General features: G+C 38.2%; 1 protein-coding gene across 1 annotated transcript in view; it reads right to left on the bottom strand.

Moving 5' to 3' along the window:
• nos1 (nitric oxide synthase 1 (neuronal)) overlaps positions 1-7,743 on the bottom strand; it is a 32,928-nt gene extending 25,185 nt beyond the window's left edge. Inside the window, exons 1-2 of the mRNA XM_053324608.1 lie at positions 7,022-7,743; positions 4,353-4,455 (exon numbers count right to left, since the gene is read on the bottom strand). Of these exons, the coding sequence (XP_053180583.1) occupies positions 4,353-4,455; positions 7,022-7,743 (825 nt within the window). The remainder of the gene's footprint in view (positions 1-4,352; positions 4,456-7,021) is intronic.
• Between the last annotated feature and the right edge of the window lie 13,484 nt (positions 7,744-21,227).

Here is a 21,227-nt window from a genome sequence, read left to right as displayed (position 1 = left end):
TTAACCTGCTAGAAAACTCATCTTCTTCATATCTGACATTCATTCCATCATTCAATTCCTGAATTTTATTGCTGAAATAATAACTTAAAATGCCAATCTCAAAGATCTCTGAAGATCTCTCTCTCTTTGCTCTCTTGTGTGTGAAGTGTGTGTCTTTTTAGTCATGAAGCTTTAACTGCACTAACAGTGACGTATCAAGTGTGTGGATGATTGTGAACCATCAACTCTGCAGCATATTCTTGTTGGCTTTGTAATCTCTTGCGACAAATCACATCTGCCCCAAAATGAAAGCAACTTATGGGTGCATAACACCTTGAATTCCAATCAATGTTATAGTCACCCAGGAAGTACATCTCATTATTTTCATCACAAACCCCATCTAACATTCCACATATTAGATCCAGTTACATTATCATTGCATTTGGAGGTCTATAACAGCACCCAATAAATACTGGCTTTAGATAAGGCAGTTGCATTAGTAACCAGATTACTTCTTAGATCCTCCCTAACTCTTACTGGTATAATAAATTGCTACTCCACCTCCATTTCCATTCCTATCCTGTCTGTAAATATTATATCCAGCTATATTCAATAAATAACGTTTTATTGTTGAATCTAAATGTGTTTCTATGATATTTAAAATCTGAGATGTCTTTTGTTTTATTTCTTAAACTGCAAATATCCAAATGAACTATTCTTAATCCCTTAATGTGTAATTTCTTTGCATCATAAATTTTCTTCAATCAACATAAAATGTGTATTTCATCACTTTCAGAGTTTTCACAAGAACCGAAAAAAGCTACTAGACACATTCACACTCTCATATTCACACATATGCATAAGCATTTCAACATCTACACTGAATCACTATATAAATATATATATATATATATATATATATATATATATATATATCTCAAATTTGAAGTTAGGCCATCACCCATCATAATTTATAATCCTCCTATGGTCACTAATCAATTTACTTCAAACAGGCCAACGTTCACAGAAAAACTACAAAACGAACTCCTATCTTCTTATATTACCATATATACCATATAGATGCAAATTCAACTGAGAGAATGGATTGACCTACTCTGACCTACAGGTCAATCTAGTCCTTTTTATCTGATGTTTTGCAACCTTGGTTCATCACCTCTTCCAAAGAAAGCTTGTGGACAGGAAGAAAGACCATTGTACCGTAAAATGACTCTCAGTTGAACAAGCAAAGAAAATCAGATGCAGAGAATTAAGGCTTGTTGACGTAAAAAAAAAGCAAAAAAATATTATTTTAATATTAAGCTTGTCGCTCACTGGCTGGAAGCTATAGCTCTGGCATTTACATTTAAGAAAGTCACTTGAATGCCACAAGCTGGTTTCACAGAAAGCCTTTTATATGAACAAACTGTTAATGTTTCATACATATGCATTAAGTCAATTTGGAATGTCAGTCTTTTCTGCCCATGAAACATTTTTCATAAAGACCAGATCAGATATTTAAATCACCAATTTAGTAAAATTAGAAAGTATAACCAGAACCTTTAGCCTATAATAATGTAAAATAACAAAAAATCCAGGCTTGGAACAAAGCAATACTCAACAGTATATTCTGTGGTTGTACTGTATGTTTAGATAAAGGTACTTACAAATAAAAAGAGCCCTTCTGGGTTTATATGTGAGCAATTTGAACCTCGTTTGTTAGGTTACATCGGTTTATGTTTTTGTCAAACTGGCACCATTACAAGTAAGCTGAATTAGGTACTAGTGGTTCCTGTTTGCAATGTACCTAAAGATGTACAACTTGATTACTTTGATACTGAAGAAGCTCTCAGAACAGTTCTGGAGTTATAAGGAATCCCTTTTTTTCATTTCTAGTATCTCGTCTTTATTTATTCATGATGAAGATCACAAAGTGTAAGTCACACCAAATCTAAAAATATGTTTACTCAATTTTGGAATGAAAATCTGCTGGAATTTAAAGTACCTTAATTGTCTAACTGGATTAAGGATATGGGTGAATATGAAAGTAGCATTTTGGCAATACAGTGCTGGTAATTTTTCATGGGAATTGTTACTTTTTTGTATGCTCACAGAGAAATGAAGGTTTCATCCTTTAATAATGAGTGCCGTAATAGATGCAAATTTGTCCTTGGTAAAATCCTAAGAACACAAAGACTCAACCATAAAAAAGCTTGGGCTAGGATATGACATCAAGTCATCGGGACTGGCTCTCTATATCTTAGCATGAGAGAGATCAATCATAAGAGATACACAGAGACAATTATCTGTCCCAGCTGATTGTCCACTGATTGTCCTATTGACTGTTCACCAAACGATCTAAGCAGATGTCAAATGTTACTGTCAATATTGTCAACTGCATACATCACAGTACGAGAACAGAAAGCTTGACAGTAATTGGCAGCAGTAATTTAGGGTGCAGGGTTTAGTAATCTGTCAATTACGAGTCACCACACTGGCTGAAATATAATCTTCTGCTAATACAGGAAAGTGTGTAACTGTTTAACTGTAAAACTGTTACTAAAGAACAATATTAAACATAATTGTTCTTTGTTACTTTGTTTGCTGCATAATGTAAGTCCAGCCTGTTTTAATGGGACTGTCCTCACCCATAATCTGCCTATTACTCAGGGAAGCAGCTGGACCACGTAAACACTTTATAGCAAGTGTAAAACTCATCTCACCAAGCCCTAATGTCAAGAATAAGGTGTGGATGTAACAGTAGATAGCATCCGTGGAGCTACAGATGAAGGTAATTAAGCTAATCTGATGAAGATAATTTCATAATAGGGCGTAATCACCAAAGTCTTTCTGGTAAATGCAGTTATGCAATGAAGTCTATCATTCATCCATCAATTAAAACTTCAGATGGGAAATAGAGAAGATGAGAGTAAGACAGGGGGGTAAATGGGAAAAAGAAAAAGATGAAAGTGAGAATGACAGCGTGAGAAATGGAAAGAAATGTTATTCATTAAATATTTATATGGTTTAGTCACGAATTTTAAGGCAAGTAAATTTATGGTTTTGGGCGCCTTATTCAGTGATGATTAAGCCATAATGTGTAAGAAAAAAAAAAAAAAAAGGAAAAAGGAAGTAGAGAGGGATATTCTCCACTTTCAGTTGATCATCAAAGGTGTCTCTAGAACTTACGAGCTGGTGAAATTTGACAGAACAGCCTGCCGCCTTTCCTTTGCAACAAGCTTATTAAACATTAAATTATGCAGGAGCAGAAGCTCAGACTTGACAGACATGGACAATCCTTCACCAATGTGAGAAAACTAATCTTCAGGCCATCGACTTGTCACTTAAAATTCTTATATTTAGTGATATAAAAATTTCTGAAACCTTTTCACTCATTCTTTTTAAGCTTAAGTGTCTGGCTTGAGTTGATTGAATTAAACACTTAGTGTCGAGCCATCAAAGTCAGCATCTATATAGCAAAACGCCTGCGAGGGAACTTCCTGCAGCATGAGTCAGGGCATGTGCATATATACTGGACAGACACAGTGATTTCACTTCCAAAACACACCTTCTCAGAAATATATAAGCACATAGGCTTCCATAGTCTGGGCACACACTACCAAGAGAGACATATGGCATCATACATATATAGTAGAGCCTCTCTAACTGCTGTCAAGCACGCCTCATCCTCATCCTCCCTCTTCCTCTTTCCAACACACTGTCACAGACATTCTCAGAAGCATGCACATTACCAGTCTCTTCCCAGCAGGTCTGAGGGGTTGGATCATTTCAAGAGGGGCCACATTTGATGGAGAGAGAGAGGGATCAGCAGCTGCACGCATTCATTCGGCCTCCTGGAATTATTTTGCCACATCCGGTCCCATTGATGGGGACTCGAGCGACGTCACAAGTGGGTGGATAACGCGGACCATGTGCAGATTACGACACAATCCCTGTCACAGACACTCAGACCTGTGATCAGGCCCTTGTATGCGGAAGGCATAAGCTGGATTTAATATTGCACAAGCGGAAGGATCTAATTTCTAGGTGATGGCATCGTAAGCAAAAGCTGTATTACCATGAGCAAAGAAGGAACGCAAATGTACATGCCCAGTTTCTGAAAGCATGAAATGGGTCACTGGTGTAGGATTATGGTAAAGGGTAAAGAGTAATAGACAAAAAGGCAGCCATGGATGCACATGCATTACACAGCTGTAGAAATTCACTTTGGAGTCCTGTTTAGGAACAGCTATAACACATGCACACACAGAAGGACTATTATCTTCAATAATATACAGGAAAATTGAGATGCATAAACTTTTGCATATAAAATATTTTTCAAAGCTATGACATGTTGAGCATTTGCTTAATTTTACCTTGTAAGCATCAGCGTTGTGGAGTCCAAGCGGCATGTTTTCCAGTGTGCTGTCATTATCTGATGGCAGCTGGGGTGACGTGCCATTTCCCACGCCAAGGTCCCTAGAAATCACAGACAGGTGTGTAAACAAATATCTGGTCCAAAACTTCTCTTTCATTTCATTTTAAAATCCCAGCCAAATCATGCACACACACACACACACACACTTACACATATGCAATTACACACAGACAGTAAGCAAGCCATCTTTCCTCCTTTGGAAATAAATTAAACACAGACTTTTACACACACCAAAAAGCTGTTAAATCAGGAATTCCTCATCTACACACCCAAATAGGTGTATTCTCTGTTCAGGACATAAAGTTCATGCACAGACTGAGCTTGGCTGACATTTTTCTATCTCTTTAGTGACTTCTTTGTACCCGTTGAAGTGCTCCAGTCATGTGACTTGCTCCTTCCGACATGTAGGTCAGCAAATTCTCACCACAACTCTGCTCAACATCACTCTGAGAGAAGGGTGAAGATAGCAACACCCTTGTAAGTGAAACAGAGGAGAAGACTTTTTTTGCAAATATTTGTATAAGGTGTTGACATGACATTGATACCTGTGCATGGCAATTATTTTTAAAGTGTTATTTGCTTGCCTTTATGTTTCAGATTAGTTGCAACCATAATTTATTACTTCTGCAACCACACTTTGTCACTTTCTCTGCCTATATGTTCATCTCTTTTTGGCCTAATCTCTGCATTTAGAACAAGTTAGAACAAAAGTCTGCAAGTGTTTTGATCATTTAAACAAATATATGGTTGCACTAACTAATGAAGAATCAAGATGACTGAATTTCTGGCTTATTGGGAGGATATGTACAGTGAAAGATCTCAGTCTTAGCTGCATTTATTCGATCCTGAGAGACTAAATGAGAAGGGAGGGGGAGGGGGAGGGGGGGGGGGTGATCCCTCTGCTGCCGCTGTGGCAAACCACACAAGACATGAATAAATACAGCAAACTCATCGGCGTGTGATTTCAAGTTTGCGTTCCTCGCCCACATACACATATCGCCTCCCACTTGTCTTTCACACCCCCCCCCCCCTCACCCCCCCCCCCCCACCACACCCACCAATCTTTCTCATGAGCCTCATGAGTCCATGCTAATTGTAATTCCTCACAGGCATCCCTCCATCCCTTTCACACTGTATCTCTACAATTTGCATGAGCATATTCATCCCCACAATTCAGAGGTGGAGTTCAGACACGCAGAAACAATGAGAGAAGTTGCTCGTGTCATTTGTTATTAACTCAGATTTTGACATCATCGGCCTCATGCTGAATTGTGAAATTGTATGTAACCGCTTCTGCACTGAAAACAAGCAATTGGTTATAATGTGCAATTCTATTCCAAGCAAATTGTCATCAAGACAGAATTTGTGAGATGTTATTGCACATGTGTGCCCAGAGATAAAAGATAATATTGGCCTTTCTTTTCACAATAACCTTTTTTATTAGCTTCTATTTAGAATGCTTCAGAAAGCTTTCCTCCATTGCTAAAACTGAAGATAAAATTAAGTTAGCAGACTCCTTCCTGGCACTGACCAAATGTCAGCATGTTTTCAGATTGTCTGTAAACTAAAATATATTTAAAACTCCATTCCTGGGCACACGGTTGGCCCCATTAAGTAAAGCAATTTCAGCAAGACTTCACCGTTCATATGCTTTGAGGTTTTTTTGTTTTTTTTTCTAAGCACATGTCTCCCAGGAAAGCAATGAATCACTCAAGGGCTATTATGAAAGAGAGGAGGATGTGCATGGATTGGTCAAGAATGAGATATTGATTCAAAGAGACTGTAGCCTCAATTTGATTTCAATTGGTTGTGGGAGTACAATAGAAGATAACTAAGACGCCAATATCAACAGTACACTGTGCAGGCTATTTAGACAGAGTCATGGATAGAACATTGGTCTGGACTGTGTAACCTTATGAAAAACTGCTCCAGAGTGATTACTTATTACAAACTAAAAGCAATCTTAGCAAAACATTTCATTAAATGTTCAAAAGGAGCCGTTAAAAATATAAGGTACAGGTAATTCACAGTCCTTTTCAATCATGAGGATTTGCTTTGAAGACATTTTTTCTTCCTCACAAGACAATAAAATGTTCCAATACAGCGTTTCTCTATGGTAATTTGAGGTCTTCTATGTCACAGTAATATATATAAACTGATGGAAGATTGTTTATTCTAAAATATCTATGTCGGAACCATTTGTTCCTGTAATCAAACAAATAGCAAATGAAATGGTCGTGACGAATGTTGTGAGAGATTTCATTCTTAACTGAGCTTTGGTAGAGACCAGCGTGCAGACAGTAATTACTTGGCACTGTACACTGAGCCATATTAGGTGAATGAGAGCCTGTCTCTAGCAGCTAATGAAACACAGCTGGCCCAGGTAGTTTAGGGACAGCAGGGGTGGCAAAGTGAGTAGGGAGATGGTCTTTCAATCAGAGGGCCAGGTGCAAGCTCTTGTATTACCCAATAACTACCTTGTTGAAGAGTCCTTGACCTAAATCCTGATTCTAATTCTACCTGGGCTCTAACTCGGAGCTGCACTAAAGGAGGGTGACAGACACTTTAACTAAGGGATCAATAAAGGAGTATCACATCACAAATTACCAGGCCACTTGAATCTCAGCATCTCTTCTTCCCGCATTCCTCTGGCCTTCTCCATTGATTTCCTTTTTGCTGTTTTTGATGAGGCGCAACACTGGTTCGATCTCCTTCAGCAACTCATTGTTCTCCTCGAGACCATTACACAGGAGAGCTCCACGGCCCCCGTCCCGCATCAGTAGGGGGTCCTGGGCCTGCATGCCTCCCCTCTGCAGGAGGGACTGGGTGATGGAAGGAGAAGACAGGTTCTCAATGGCCCTGAGCTGGGGCTCCTTGTTGACCTGCTGCTGCTGCCCATGGCTAAATGGGCTGAGCGGGGAGCAGTGCTCATAGGACTTTGAGGGTGGGAAAGCGGGCCGTGTGACCCGAACTGTGCGTTGGCGGCCATCTCCAGAAAGGGTGGTCTCCAGGTGGGTGGTGAAGCCCTCCGGCCCACGGAGGATGAGCACGGCGTGGCTCTCAGCTGACACGTTCTTCAGCGTCTCAAGGGCTCTTTCATAGGACAGATCCACCAGGGGCTTGTTATTGACGGCCAAGACAATGTCTCCAACCTGCACCAGGCCACATTCCTCGGCTGCGCCTCCACGGATGAGGTCTGACACGATGACGGGCGGCTTGGACACCCTCTGCTTCACCAGAAAACCCAGACCACCAACCTTCCTCTTGAAAAGACGCACTGAGATGATGTTGGGCTGCAGCTGGCACACTGTAGGCTCTGACTCCTGCATGATGCCTGCGTGTGACTGTGCTTGCGTGTGACTGTGCGTGTATGTGTGTCCCCAGGGATGTTTCTGAAAAGCAAGGAAAGGAGAGGGAGGAGGGGAAATAGAGGCTCTATTAGTTTTGGAGGAAATTACCATGACTGCATTATTTGTTTACAGGGGGTTCATTTTACAAGAGTCAAAGAGGGCACATGAGTCATTAAAGCAGAGTGTTTTCAGAAGGTAATATTACACAGGTCATCAAGTTCTGTTGAGTTACTGATCCAAAATGTTGTCATGGACATTGAAAAATGTATTATCCAACTGATCAGGCCTGCTCTGTGATCCTGCTCTTGCATCACAGACGAAATGGAACTTCAAACAAATTCTGAATGTTAACGTTTGGCAAAGGCAAATATTGAAATATAATAATGAAATCATGAAAAATAGTTTTATGGTATATTTTGTGTTATTTCAATTTGAGATGATCTACATGTTCAGTTCCCTACATGTTAGAGATCATTATAGTTTTTTACTCCACTACATGTATTTGATGGCATTGGTGACTTTTACAAAAACAAGATTCTACGGACAAATCACATGTAACTACTGTAGTTCAGGAAACATGATAACTCCTCAACATTGTTAATGCATCACTAATAATGATCCGATAATGCAATAATATATCATTCACAGGGGCTATTCTGCATGATGTGTACTATTTTTGAACTAGTTGCTGGAAATGTTTTTGTACTTTTACTTTAAATTTTGCATGCAGGACTTTTGCTTGTAAAGGAGTATTCTTAAACTGTGGTATTCCACCTTTAGGCCACAAGTAGTACTCCCTTCACTGTTTTTCCATCCTCAAGAAAAAGAGAAGTGAAACATAAAGTTCTGTTTTTGTTTCCACTATGTTCAGCCAATTTAATTTGCAATAAGGAATTGTTTGGTTGAGAGACAGGAGCTTTAGAAATAATTAACTTCACAATCATGCACAGAGATGCTGTAATATTTAGCATAAACAGGGCTTATAAGAGCAGACACTGAATATTTCATATGAATGCAATGCTGAGGTGTACTCAGAAGAAATGCCAACACTTTCAGTTGAAGTGTCAAACCGCTCTTTTTATTTATGCAAGGCCACGAGCAAATCATATTTGCACATCTTTGCCAGTGGTGAAAAGTAAATAAGAATATTTACTCAAGTGCTGTACTTAAAGCTGCAGTGCAGAACTTTTACATAATGAATAAATTACATTCAAGCCCTTGCCAAAAGAGTTCACAAAATCTACCGACAGATACATCTCTCTGCATTTCAAAGTATTTCAGTATGTCAGATTTGATATTCCTGAGCTACCTGGATGAATGAATGCACACTAGAGACTAGAGATCAAATCAGCGCTTTACCTTTTTAGCTAACTAAAGACCTTAGCCCTCTGCTAACTTGGATGGGGGTAAAATCATTTAACCATGTAGCTCTTCTAGACTTTTAAAATATTATCTGGCTGAAAGGATCAAATTCTGAGGATGAAACGGGTCATTTGGCAGCCATTGTGTGTCACTTAAAATATTTCATAAGGTGGAGCCTATGACTTAAGCATGACAGTGTTTTTGTAATTACTGTCACTTCCAGAGGGGGGAGACAAAACTCACACACTCCAGGTTTAAGTACAATTATGAGGTACCTATACTTTACTTGAGTATTACCATTTTATGGTAATATTGTACATTATACTCACCTAAATTTATATGACAGCTTTAGTTACTTTTTGTCTGAGAATTTAACACAATTGACAATATAACAACCTTTTAAAATACAACAATCAGTGGTTCCCAACCTTTTTGGCTTACGGTGTCCACTTCCAGCAGCTACAACAGTAACATGTTTCTTACACACTGATGCTTCAGTATTAATAATCTAATGATGCTCATATATAATAATATATCAGTCAGTGTACAAACCAATACTTTTACTTTAACCCTTTAACTACATTTTGCTGCTAATATACATCTATGCTTTTACTTATTTAGGATTTTTCATGCAGGACTTTTACTGGATATGAAGTGTTTCTACACTGCGGTATTAGAACTGTGTTACTATGTTAATACTTCTTCCACCACAGGTCTTAATTCAAAAAGAAGTTGAAGTGGCATGTGTATAAAGACGATCCTTTCTCTCCGCTCGTCTCTGCACCTCATATGAACTTCGCGAACAAAAGGAAAGCACTCAGGTCACGTTTGCCAGACGCTCAATACTGCGTTTGGCTTCCTATGATGCAAAGCCACAACAAGTTTGTTTCTTGTTCTTTGAAATCGTTGCAAGTGGTCGCGTGGGTGACGTGTCTTGCAATGTACACTATGAAACTGCTGCGCTCGTGCTCTGCGGTCGGTATGAGAGGGCAGGCACGCGGCGTATAGCGAGAATCATTCAGCACCAAGGTCAGCGCTCCGCTTTCACTCTCAATGCTGCCTGCTTTCACACTCCGCTTTTTGTTATTGCTGCTGCTGTTTTGCAACAGCTCAGTGAATATTTTTTTGAACTCTCACCACTCTTTACAACTTCTAGAAATCATCGGGAAAGTCCTTGAATGCATGATGTCACTTCAATGTACAAGCAGCTTCTCCAGAGCCCGATAAGTAAAGTTTGCTTTGTAAACACTAGTAAATGAATACAGTCCTGTATTGGGCACAACCATAAAAGTCTTAGCGTGAATCTCACTGTGAATGCATTCCCTTATTTTGCATATCATTGCAATCACCGATTCAGGTTTTTATGGCTTTAGGAAAGAATGACGCTAGTTCATAAATATTGACTAAACTGTCCTGGGGCAAAGGAATAACTTAAATGGGCGGCCCTTTAATCCTCAATCTTTGTAGCTGCACCCCACTAAGGTAATAAATTGCCAATAACCGATTTTAATATTGATGTACATGTGCTCTGAATATGAGGATTAGAATATGTTTTCAGGATGCTACAGTGTCTGACTTGTGTCATTCATGAACAAATGCTGCATCCTCAGTAAAGACTCAGCTGAGACTTAACAGCTGGGTGAGATTATTCATTATTGTGTTGTTATATCATAAATATTAACAGTAAATCATATGAAGCAATTACTTATTGTTTATATAGACCACTACTTAGCTCACTAACAAGAGCTAAACGCACTATTCATCAAGCAAGCAGTCAGTGTGAAGATTCACTTAAATCAATAAACATTAGAAATGTGTTCGTCTGACAGTCTATTGATTCAAAGTTAAACTCCTTTTTACCTATAGCCATTATCTGGCTGTCTATTTCTGATTCGTTTCTCACTCATTTCTTTTTTCTCTTTCAAATGGTCTAGTGACATGGCTGAGACCAGTTCAACGGGTCCTTTGTAAGGATGAAAAACATCAGAGACATTTCTCTGTACTGTGGATAAACGCATAGCAATAAATTCTGGATAAAATAACGCTGGGTTATCAACCAGACAAAGTGGACACATGTCCCGGGGCCCCAAACACCACCAGGGGCCCAAAAAGTCTCACGTTCGAATCTAATGTTATCCATGGGGTATTTTTGTGGCCAAGTATTGCAGAGGAGCCCTGAGTCTAAATGTAGGTTTTAGAGCTTCGTGTTTATAGTTTATATTGTGATCACATTGGGCATTATTCACAGTTCAAAGTTTAATAAAATAACCAAAAACCAGCTCAGGGCCAAGTAGGATTATTCCAGCTGGTAGATGGTTCATACATCATTATGAAGAAAAGTATAGTCTTTGTGCCTTAATGAGAACTTAAGAGCGACAGTGTATACACGACGCACAGAAAACAAGCATTTGAACTGATTTGACTTGTTATTGCGGCCACCAAGCCATCACACAGATGGATAAAGACTATCGTCATCACTCAGTATGCAACATCTAAAACGAATTTGGAGAGCAGCTTTGAAATCTCCACCTCCACTATACGGCAACGAACATTTCACAGATTCAACCTGATGATGACACATTTTTGGATTAACTCCCGGACTGAGAACAAGAATTTGCTTTCCTTTGCTTCCTTTTATAAAGAGAAGTCCACATAGCAAATGGTAAAGAACTCGGTGTCACCAGTCTTAAAAACAACAATCAGAATATACATTTAAAAATACATATAAAGATACTTTTTTTTGAATTACACGATAGATGTCCACATTTAAAGAGCGAATATGACTTAAACACGGAAGTACAAGTCATTTTATGTCATTTAACTCTTCAGCTTTCTTTGAGCATCAATGCAATCGAGAAAAATGCACAAGATGTTCCTACCGAGCTTGATCTGAATGGGTATTTCCCACAGCAACAAGTTCTGGAGACACTTTTTTATCAAAGAAAGAAAAAAAAGAGCACCACCAATAAAACTGTAAAGTCTTATTTTTGTGTGCAAGCGAGTTTTTATTTTGAAATGAAAATATACCCTGTTTTAGCCACAGGTTTTGCACATTAGTTCAGGATCGCTCCATCTAGCAGCTACAGTATACATGTCTATCCACCAGCGGAATGCGCAGCCTAATTTTCCACAGATAGAAATGAGAAAGAAAGCAAATACAGTGAATTTAAAAAAAAAGGATAGCAAACTCACCCCTGAGAACAAGGTCGCTGTCACAACGACCTGCTGCAGTGAAGTTGGGATAAAACTCCTGCGCTCCCCGCGTCTCTTCCTCAGTAGCGGCTGCACAAGTCTTTCATCCAAAAAAAACGTCTCCAAATCACAGCGACGCGCTCTGCCTCTCTAGAGACGAGGCATGCTTGTGCCTTTCTGCGCACCAGGGCGCCTTATAAATACAGAGCAATGGGAGACACTGTGACGAGCTGGGAGAGAGCCGTGCGCGGGCATTTAAATGAACTGTAGGTGGGTTTAGTTATGTCGGCTATCGTCATCACTCAGCATGCAACAGCCGACTCTCCTCACATCCCCACTCCTCCTAGTGCCTACTGTTGGCCTTCAAAGGGAGGAAAGGAGAAAAGCAAGGTGATCGAATAGAAAACGTGTCACTGCGAAGCATATAGGTTAAATCCTCTTGAACCTTCTTTAAAGTCGGATTAACCAGAACGTGAAATATTTGAGAGCTGCTCTGTGATGAAAACTTAAAAGATAAGGCAGAGGAGCAGAAGAAGAAGTTTTGATTAAAAATGCAACTCTAGAGGTTTATAAACCCTTCTCGTTGCCCCTGCTCTACAGTCTTATTATAAGAATAATTCTTGCTTTCAAATTGTTGGCAATATTGCTATTCATGTAGGTAAAAGAGCATCAGACGACTATGAATCAGCTGTGTAGAGAGGCCAGGCACTAATGTAATAAAGCTGCTATAACCTCTTTAGAGATTATAATTGTTTTTTTTTCTACTCAGCCTTCATGTATCCAGGAATCCCATTGAGATTAAAAGACCAAGTGCAGATAAACATTGCAAATTATAAATGAAACCAATAGCCTGTGTACAAAAGAAGACACCATTTATTAAGGGTTTGCCTTCACAAGGTTGTTAAATTGTGACCCCTGGTGATCCCACTTTAAATAATTACGCAGGGAGCTCTAAATAGAAGGAGGAAAGTACTTAAAAGCTGTTTTACTCGACTGTGCTGCTGTATGTGTATAACAGGAACAAGTAGTGTAAAAAGGCAGTTCTACCAGACTTTTGACTTGAGAAATGACAAAGAAAGGAAAGAAACAAATCAAGATTTTATAAATAAATGAACTCACCCAAGCTAACCTGAACCATTTACTTTGTGCTAGAGAAGAAATAGAAACCATGCCAACTCTGGCACACAATGTGAAGTGATGAGTTAGTGATTTTAGGTCCATGTCAATAAGATTTCACCAAGTAATGAGTTCAAGATCTGAATCAAAGGGGAAAAGAAAGGCTGCAAATCTGTCTTTTCTCTGTTTTTCAAGTGAGGAAAATTGTTTCTTAAATAAAATCTTAGTTTTAGACTTATTTCAGAGCAGTGTGAAACATTTTCTCAACCTTAACCTTCCATTAACCAGGAACATCTAGTATGTTTTTTGTTTTGTTTTGCAACATCTGAAACATTTCTTAACATTTTATTACAAGAACAACTCCCAGCACTGCTCTACTGATTGGCTCTCATCAAGCAGCTTATTGAGTATCTTCAGTTATTTATTTTTTGGGTGGGCGTGATTGAGATCAGTTACAATATTACCTTATCTCTTATCTTTGTGCCAAAAAGGACACACCTTTCTCTTCATACGCAACAAACAAGAAGTTCTACTTAAAGCCAATTTATATTCTATGTTTTGCAAATGCAATGTTTTTTTCATCCTCTAACTTGTTGCATGTTTTGTGCTAACACATGCTAAGGCTTTTAAAAAAGCCAATAAAGGTTAATAAACGTGAATGAATTAGTAGCAGTGTTGTTGCAAGCCACAGTACAAAAAGTTAGTAATATTTTTTCAACTTTTTTCTACTAAGTCAAAAGACAAAACCTCAGTTGTAATGGTATTCAGTGTTATTTTACTCTCATGGCACTTTCTGGCATGTCAACATTATACAGTAGTTTTAGCTATATTGGTTCTTGCACGGTCTCATAGTTAAAGAAACAAATATAGAAGAAAACATTTAACTTTGATGTGTTGAATATGCAACCAGTGTAAGAGAGATAATACTATTTTATATTATCAGTTGGTTAAGTATAACTGACATCTAATTTTAAAATAGAAATGAGTAAACATGTAATTTGTTTCATAATTTGGTAATAACACACTTATGGCAAACAAACTGATTAAATGATTTAACCCATGTGATTATTGATAAAGTGCCAGCCTCTGTTTGATTAGGCATGACCATTAACCAGGATCCACATACAATTATAGCATAAATAACAGATAATTATATCCTCAGATTACAAAGTCTCACCCTTTAGGTTGCAGTCGGTACACTTTATGCATTCAACCGATGCTCTTTTCCAGAATGGTTCACGGTTAGTGAGTGAGGAGATTCTCATTCATGCTCAAGTGCACTTGCACAGGATAAATGTAGATGCTGATGGACACGCATTGTTCATTTCGGGGATTAAACATGTGACTTTGTGGTTGCAGGCCATTCTGTCTAACCTCAGCCTCAACTCTTGACATAATCAAGTATGAAAATTGGTTCACCCCTTGAGAGTGGATGTTTCTGTGATGATCTTGAAGATACAAAGATGAGGTATATAAGGAGTTCTTTCTTAATGCACGTTTAATGCGTGCATGCAGGATAGATTCAATTGTGATGATACTCGGCAACCAAGAGTGAACAGCATATATAGTCTTGCTGGCATGTCAGGTATTTCCCAAGAAGTAACCTAAACAGAATATGATCTATGCATATGAGGCCCTGCCAAGCACTCTTATTCAATGTGTCAGTATTTTTCCAGTAATCTTAGAATGTCTGGCACCAGAACATGATCCATTGACCATACTGTGCACCAAATGTGGAAGACAGACATGAAAAACATACTAACACCTCTCCACTGCTATGTCTACCCCAATTTGTTAACCATGTGATAACAAATCAAGTCACTGTAGACATTACAGCGTTGCTTCACTACATGAGTCCGCTAAGTAAGGCTTTTTTTCCCCAGCAGTTCTTAAGGTTTCCTCCCAGAATAGAAGAAAATAATTACCTTCATTTATCATAACTGGCTGAAAGTGATGGTAGTGGAGTCGCCCTCCTTTTGTTTTCTCTGTTATCTTTCAAATGACGCATAGACATTTAGGTAGTTAGATATGGAGCCTGCAAGCAGAACTGAAGTGGGGGATCAAGTTATTTATCGGTATAGTGAGATAAAATCTGCCGGAGTTCAAAGTGTATGCGGTTATTCATGCGTGATCAGTGTGACGAGACTGGCCTTTGCCTCAGTAACACTTGATGTGTTGACATGCAGACAAAACAGAGAGCGATTCTTGGATATGAACATGCACACACGCGCGCGCACACACACACACACACACATACACGAATCATAGGGTTTAATGGAAATTAAAAGTAAGATTTCTGTTGAATCCACTTTACGGATGTATCTTTAGAGACAGGCAGGAATACACTCACTCAGTACACACATACACCCACATTCCACGGTCGGCCATGTCATTATGTCAATCACTTCCTGCTTGAGTGGTACCATCTGCCCTCTCATAAAGCCACAGTGTGGATCACTGTGCAAAGCCCCTGCTTAGCCCTGTTACATCGCACATTGCCCAGCGATAAGACTCCCTGGTTTAAACGACATTGGTTTCTTTTTATACATCTTCTATTTATCTGTGGACCCTTAACCTTATTTCATGTTGAGTTGTGTATGTGTGTGTACAGCATGTAGCTATAGCATACATTTTGTTTTCCTGGAAATAGTTTTTTTCTCACCACATGTAATCTACACTAAAACCATAATTTATGTCTTTCGATTTTATTCATTCTTTTCTTTTCAGCTGAGGATTTGACTATATTTAACATAAAGTTTACACTGGCATTATCACAGCAGGAATTAAAGCATATGGTAAATGTATGATGACTCAGTTTTACACATCATATATTTGTTTCTTGTATTAATTAACACAACTTTAAGATGTATAAAAAGTGCACAACCCTTTGTTTCTATTACCTCTTTTCCACCAAAGCAGTTCCAGTGCTGGTGTTGGGTTGGACTACGATGGCGTTTGTACAGCTGTTGCTCCTGGCTCTATGGCAACTTAAATATTTTTCCACCATGTTTCTCCTAATTTAAAGCATTTAAAAAACTCTACTCAAAAAGTGTATCATTGCTAAAATAATTGTGTTTACTGTCAACATTTGCACTGGTTTGATTGTATGAAATAATTATGTTTGCAACAATTAACTAAGGTTAAAAGAGGATGATATTTCTGTCATGACCAACTCAAAAACCATGACAAATAATGGGAGACGACGCAAGAAGTTAAAGCAAGAAAAGCATAATTTGTTTGAAATAACCCCAAAACATTTCAAAATGCAATGAGGTGTGGCAGTAAATAAATCAGTAGTGTTAGTGTATATGTTTTCCGCTGTCCTCTCCCGGGTGTTCCCAACATCTGAAATGCAAAACACAAAGACAAAGACAAGCGGCCCAATAGCTAAAAGAGGCAGGGTTGTCACAGCTCTAAAACATACCTCTTAACTGAAATACTTGTGTGAAGTGACTGCACTTAGGCCTGGGTGAATTATTACTGATTACTTAGCTTTATGCAGCTCTATGAGCTAAATGGAAATTTAAAGTGTTAAAATGTGTGTTATTTTGTCTAGTTTGCTAATCTGCAATTTTAAATCGAACATTAACATGAGAGACTGCTGTTCATTCCAACCGTGAGTCAGTAGTTGTTTTTTAACCATGGTTTGTTATTGTAACCAAACCTTAAAGGAAGAAGTTACCAATTTTATCCATATGTTTCTTAATGTAGACAAATCTCATGTGCAGAGTCAAACCAACAATTAACTGATCTACTTACAAGAACTGTGTGTGTATCCAAAGCCTGATACATCTTACTCTGTGCTGTAGACAGTCACTGTTGTCCAAAAACTATAAAACATGTCAATGAGCCACAGTGTTGCACTGGATGATATGTTTCTGTGCCACGAAGAGTATGGGTACATTAGATTGTTTGGGAATGGCTCCAAAGTCAAATAACAGCCATCATATTTTAATTCGCTGGAGAGTAGTTCTGTGTAAGGCAGACACCATGGTGCAGTTCTGTTTACAGCTTTGCTAGCTTGTTGTGCTACATATCACATCTCTTGACTTTGTAATACATTTTTAATTTCTCAAAGAACAGTATAACAGTAACAACATAGAGTTGTGATATGTAGCATGACAAGCTAGCAAAGCTGTAAACAGAGCTATGCCTGCTCAGTGGCGTCTGCTGTAGATTGTAATGGGAATTCTTATTATTCATCTTCTCTGATACAAATGAGCAACTATATCATATGATTAGGTGTATGTGTGTGTCATAATCTGCTGACCGTGACACCACTTATGTTACATGAAATGCTGATTGAGTGAACATCATTGAACATTGAGTGAACATCATGTATGTTATAATCTACTGACTAACCATTGTCCTGATTGTACACACATTATGACGTGACTATTGTGCTTACATTGTTCTGATGATAGAACAAGGTCATCCTTTCACAAGATAATGTATCTTGTGATAATAAATATTGCCAGAAACTACCATGTAGGTAATGTCTGTGGTGAAGGAAGAAGTCAATATATATGAGATTTGTTGACAAGATGAAAAATAAAGAAAATCAGCAGCTATATCATCAGCGTTATCACAATCATGAAACATTTTGTTTTTTAAGAGTGATTAGTAGCTACTTGTTTTGTTCTTGATTAGTATTTGATTAATTGTTTTGTAAAGTGCAGACAAATAATGTGGTCCCGTTGATTGGATTATAAGATTAAATAACTCTTCTGTTGTTCTGGGGTGCATGGATAATTTTGGTGGACTTGTTGGTTTTGACCTTTATGCAGATGACATACCCTTTTACATTTCGGTTCACTTGATTATCTCTACACTGTTGACATCCTTGGTAGCTGCAGTTATATACAATATTATATGAAATGGCCAAATTAAGAACCTAATCTCATATATTAATAGCACATTTAAAAAATATTACATCAATTAAAACCCCTCAAGAAATTAAGCATAACAACTCTTTTCATCAGCTCCTTCTTCAAGTACTTCTTTTGTTCATGTCCCTCTTCTCAATCTTGTACTTCTCTTTGTGCTTTTCTACTCATGCTTTTTCCTGATGCTTCTTTGTCTTCTTTCTTTCTTATTATTAGTGGGGGGGGGGGGGCAATTTTATTTCTCAAATTGCATGTTTTTTATGATTTTGGCTTCCAATTCTAACTGTTAAATGTTTGTTTTATGTAAAGCACATTGAGTTGCCATTATATAAATAAAGCTGACTTGCCTTGCCTTCTTTCTTCCTGCTTCTTTTTCTCCTCATTTTTTGTTCTTATTAGTTTTTTCTTTGTGCTTTTTCTAGTGCTTCTACTAATGCTTCTCTTTTTTGTTGTGCTTCACACCATTCTTCTTGTGATTCTTGTCTTCAGGTTCTATGTTTTACCTGCTTATTTTCATGTTTAACTTTTAGCTTCTATCTTTCTATGTCCCTTCCATTACATTTGTGCATCACCACCAAAAGAACTAAGAGATAACTTTAGATGAAGACTTAGAATTAAACAGGAAATGTCTGCAGCTATAGACAGCTTTGCATCTGTCATTTTGAGGTATATGACTGCCCATCAGCTTGTAAATGCAAGAGAAATCATGGGTATATTCGATTTTTTCCAGACTTGCCAGGTTTATTGCTCGAGGCAGATGTACCACACTCTCTATACTTTGTTCTATATGCTTATCAATGTCAAACTGCATTACAAACTGAGGGGACTGAAAGTACAGATGGCCTCTTTAATGTTTATCTTTCATCTAATGTAGATCTGCTTTTCAACCTATCCCATGATTTAGCCTCTAGCTGCTTCACTCAAAATATACTACAGGGTTTAGCAATAGCTTAAAGAGTAATGCACAATTCTATGCATTTATCCATCAAGTACAAAAAAGATAACTTGTAAAGTTAGGAGATTAGCCCACTCTTAAATGTAGGATCAGGATGTGGGTTTATGTCATTGTGAAGTTTTGCTGTTTTTCAGTTTAAGACTTAAGTGGGGTTTTCTTTTGTAAAAATATACAGTACAAGCTGTCCTATTCTCCATTGACGAAATGCTTCCTGTCTGAAACTGTGACTTTTTGAACTTTGTCATAAAGTTTAATTTCAGTACATTATGTTCCATGGGCAGTTAGGCATATTGTTGCACAAATTATGGTACATGCAAGCTTCCAAATAGCAGTGTGCAGGCAAATAATTTGTTCATAAAGGACAAATTGAATGTTTCAGCTCTAGAAACTAATCCATCAAAACTGACCTACCTTGTACTCTGAGCCTCCTACTTGTAAAATTGTTGAGCAGTGAGTCTTACTTGCCTGATGTCAGGGAATAAGGTCATGGTTTTAATAGTTGCTATTGTGTGTGCCCAACTGTGCACAAATAATTAGATGTGTGTGTGTGTGTTAATATTGCAAAGTCTTTTATTTGCATGACTGGGCACTTCAGCAAATAACAGTTATGTGAGCAGTTTACATCCATATACTGTGTGCATGAAAGCAACAGGTGCAAAGCCCAAAATATATATATTTTTTGTTTTATTTGTACAATTGACAATATTACATGCCTGTGCAGTTCTATTTGTCACTTCCCAAAAGCCCTAAAAAATAATTTTAGCAAAACAGGTGGGAAATTCCCAGTTGGTACAAGGTAAGAGGAATCATTTTTGACACCATCAACTTTTAGAGCTGTAATACATTTTCTCCTCAGAGGGTTAAGGCCTCAGAAGTCATCAGCTTTACTGCTTGTGAAGCAGAGCTGGAGAATTCAAAATGAAGTGGGCAGTGCAGGCAAAATGGTGATAAAAATGAGAGGTTCTGAACATATGCAAGAGGAGTCCAGCAGTTTCCCAACCACTATGATGTGAAGAGCGTGCTCCTTTTGATGTGTTCCCAAACATCATCAGTAAATACTCCCCCTGTAGCTCCTGGGTGAAACTGAAAATCTGTAAAGACCAGTGGGCCATGGCAAGGCAGAAGACAGCTGGGGCATTTCATGCAAAATCTCTCACTTGAAAAGAAAACACCCACTCTTTGTTGGCATTGAGACCGTCGTGTAACCAAGAAATTGAGCACAGCTGAAAGGGTCAACACTGCAAAGCCAAAGGCAGAGAATTGAAAAGAGCCCAGGGCAATGCTGCACATGGAAATGTGCTGTTTGCACTCTTTCAAGGTCATTGGGCAAAATCATTATCAGCAAAGATGAGCTCCACTTTGTTTCTTGTTTCTCATCTTGACAACAGACTGTTGAGGATGATAACACTTGCCTGTGTGGTACCAGCTCCGAAATAGCTGTGGGTGGTATGCAAGAGCTTGCAGTATTTTAGATGTGGGAAGTTTTTTATCCCAACCATATCATATTTTACTGAGCACTTCTTGACACTTCTGAATGCTTTAATTTTTGTAGTATGAATGCAAATCTGTTGCAGAATTCTGTAAATCTCAAACAATTCTTATTTTAAAGCTAATTCACTTTAAATAAAGATTTAATCTGGAACGTGGAGCATTGCATTAGGAAAATATCTGTTTGTTTTTAGATTTTTAGATTATGGAGCATGTTGTGAATCATAACCAAAACCAAGAAACAAGTCTATAATATTAGATTAATTCAACATTTCTAACAGGGCAAGACAATGGTGACATGATGCTACAAGAAAACTCCCCCAAATCCTCAGTTGTCGAGGAACATTTTAAACATGGGCACAACATCTACTGTAAAATAATGCTTTAGGTTTGGAAATCATTTATTTGCAGGAACATTGTGATCTAATTAACCCTCAGACTGCACTGTGAGGAAGTGACACATT

Source organism: Scomber japonicus, chromosome 9 (assembly GCF_027409825.1).
Source record: "Scomber japonicus isolate fScoJap1 chromosome 9, fScoJap1.pri, whole genome shotgun sequence".
NCBI classification, from domain to species: domain Eukaryota; kingdom Metazoa; phylum Chordata; class Actinopteri; order Scombriformes; family Scombridae; genus Scomber; species Scomber japonicus.
The sequence above is the reverse complement of the archived record's forward strand: the minus strand, read 5'-3'. Positions and strand labels throughout refer to the sequence as shown.